The sequence below is a fragment of the Lipophrys pholis genome, assembly GCF_963383615.2.
Source record: "Lipophrys pholis genome assembly, chromosome: 3".
NCBI classification, from domain to species: Eukaryota; Metazoa; Chordata; class Actinopteri; order Blenniiformes; family Blenniidae; genus Lipophrys; species Lipophrys pholis.
Genome location: NC_137627.1, coordinates 691755 through 694963, shown reverse-complemented (window position 1 = coordinate 694963; position 3209 = coordinate 691755). Strand labels below are relative to the sequence as shown.

General features: G+C 43.9%; 1 protein-coding gene across 1 annotated transcript in view; it reads right to left on the bottom strand.

Annotated features, from left to right (window-relative positions):
- LOC308107352 (melatonin receptor type 1B-B-like) overlaps positions 1-2986 on the bottom strand; it is a gene marked incomplete at both ends in the record, with an annotated part of 71226 nt that extends 68240 nt beyond the window's left edge. Inside the window, one exon of the mRNA XM_080459673.1 lies at positions 2791-2986. Within this exon, the coding sequence (XP_080315799.1) occupies positions 2791-2986 (196 nt within the window). The remainder of the gene's footprint in view (positions 1-2790) is intronic.
- Between the last annotated feature and the right edge of the window lie 223 nt (positions 2987-3209).

Genomic DNA, 3209 nt, shown 5'->3' with positions numbered 1-3209 from the left:
ACCAGCTTTTTATAGAGCGCTCAACTCCATATTTCATTGCTCTGTTGAGTAAGAACCCGGGATTCAGGCTCCAAGGGGGGGCAAAAGGAAAACGAGGGGGACACAGAGCTCAGATTTCTTGTGAAGAAGGCGTTGCTGAAGAATATTCAACAAAGAACACGGATGCTTTCCGGAGAAATAAAGTGACTTTTGGATGTGGTGTTTACAGTTCAGTGGTAGCAGGCAGTACAGTGACTCAGTGAAGTGACTCATAAATGATCCCATATGAGAAGGAATATGTTGTCACACACACACACACACACACACACACACACACACACACACACACACACACACACACACACACACACACACACACACACACACACACACACACACACACACACACACACACACACACACACACACACACACACACACACACACACACACACACACACACACGTTTGCAATACTTTGCCTGCGGCTGTTCAGAAATATTAAATCAATTCTCCTGTCCGCAGCCATTTTGCCGTTTCATGGATCAGTGGTAAGATTAACGAAAAATTTACAATTTCACACCTAATTATGAAACCTTCTCCCCGTGGCTCTGCAGTACTGGTTCTAAATAGTTTTTATTGACTCGGAAGGTTAAAAGATCAGACTCCTTTCTTTGTAGAAATAAATGGTCAGATAACTAAAGTTGGTTGTAACGCTCACGTCTCTCTCGGCTGCACAACACCTAAAGTCTTTGAAATGACTTTGGAAGCGTTCTGAGGGAAATCAGTTATTCTGGATCGAAGGTCTACAGAGATCTCTTCTTATCACGGCGTGACTCACATCAGCTGACAATTCCTCAGGAAGGCGAAGTGGAAGAGTTTCAGAGCAGCTCCACGCCTCTTTTTAATCTGCTCTCGTTGACTGGACTCACTTCAATTTGCTCATTAGACCAAAGAGTTCAGTAAAGTTCAACAACAACAGGAAGTGTTAGAATAACTTGTGGTATCAGGACAAGAATAAGGACATTTGGTTGTCACGGTATGTATTTCACATGTAAAGAACGAAAGATATTTCAAGTCCTCTACAGGCTTTTTATAGTCGCAGGAGAGAAGATGTAAAAATAACATAAAATGGGAGTATTGCACAGAAATCAGCGACGGTAAATCAGGGGCCCTTCAAGTGTAGAAAGATGAGTCAGTCTCATATATTAACATGATTTATAAAAACATAATTAGCGTAATAAAAAGGACAATCCATCATTTCATGAAGACATTTCGTCATGCATGATAACCATCAAATATTGGTGTCATGTGTAGGTGGGAATCATTTCTCCTGGGAATATATAACATGAGGTAATTAAATATAGTAATGAAACATTTTGCCAAAAAGTAAACTTATATATATATAAACTTACATGGATGACGTCTTAGGCTGCCTATATGAGAAAATGTGACAGGGTTCTTCTGCAGTTGCACAACATGAATAAATGTTTCCCTCAAAATACCAACCGAAAGATTTCTCAGTCATTTTGTGTATTTGCAGTGTTGACGCTGGTATCACTGTTCTTTGTTTTACTCTTATAGGTTTCAGAAAAGGTGTAGGTATGAAAACCTTTATTATGGAAAAACTAAAAAGATCTCATCTGTTATTTATTTAAATAAATAGTCCGTCTTTATATGAATAATATAGTATTTGGCTCAGTTTTCTTCTGATGAAACAACGTTTGGGGTAATTACAGTAAGGTTTAACTCCCACCTCATACTGATTGAACTTGTGTTGGTTATGTTTGGCGGAGGTATCATCATGCCGTGAGGCTGCTAACCAGTGTACATATGTGGGAATCAGGTTAAAGTGGAGGGTTGCATCGATTCCACTCTATCACTGTAAGAGGCTTTGAGATGTTTGTTGATGTGATTTAGCGCTTTGCAAATAAAATTGAATTGAAATGTTTAAGAGTAATATTGAAGAATTTCTCAGAGTTGAAGTTACATCGGTGCTGAATATTTCAACACAACAATGAGCCAAAATACTGCTCACAATCCCCTCAGGTATGCAGAGGAACGAGCATAATACTCTGGAATGACTGTCGCAGTCCGGAGGCTGGTATATCAGTGATCTGTGGGATGAAGAGAAGCGGGCCGGCCATGCTCAGAAACAACACACCTGAAGATGTCTTGATGGAAGGAAATGTTTCCATCAATATACCGACCCCCCAAAAATCCCTCAGTTGTTTTCTATATCGTCCCTCCAAGGTTGACTTTGGTATCACTGTTATAGGTTTCACGTGTTCAATGAGGTGTTAGAATTAGTCTAAACTTGTGATTTAGTAAGGATCAGATCAGATTTTAAGAAAAATGTCTTCAAAATGTAAAAGATTTCCCTTGAACATGTTCTAAATGATGTGAGATCCAGTCGTCTGGGCTGATCGCCTGCTGAGGCAGACTGTTGACAACAACTCATTCAGAAAGTCAGTGACTGAGAGGCTATGAATTAAAACTCATTCATTTCTGCAGGAATGTCTTACCCATTCATTCTACAAAGAAAACACACACACACACACACACACACACACACACACACACACACACACACACACACACACACACACACACACACACACACACACACACACACACACACACACACACACACACACACACACACACACACACACACACACACAGCATTCTCTTGGTTTGCTGTCCATCACCTCTGTGTGTCATACACTTCACGTGTGTGTTATGTGTGTGTTCTCACCAACATCTTGAAGACCTTGTGTTACAGATAAAAAATAAAAAGCTCCCGTCTTACCCGCATTCCGTAGTTTTCGGTTTCTGAGCACGGACAGGATGACCAGCAGGTTTCCCAGGACGTCCACCACGGTGGTGAAGATCAGCACGCTGGCCAGCGCCGTGACTGCCCAGGCGGGACGCGCTGCCCCCGGGCTGGGCTGCTCCGGCCCGTGCCGCTCCGTCTGGTTCTCCAGCAGCGTCTCATCCTCCGGCATGTCCATAGCCCGTCTCTTCCCCCCTCTCTCTCCTCACTGATGGCAGATCGCTGGCATAGTTGCCTGTGCGATGTCAGTTGCGGGTTTCCCCTGAGCCGCCGCCACAGCCGCCGCTGCCGCGTCCGGCCGAGACGAGCGCCGGAGTCCGGAGCCGCTCCGCCGCCCCGCTGCCAGTCCCCCCGGAGCGGAGCGCAGCCCGCTGACACCCATAGACAGGAGACCC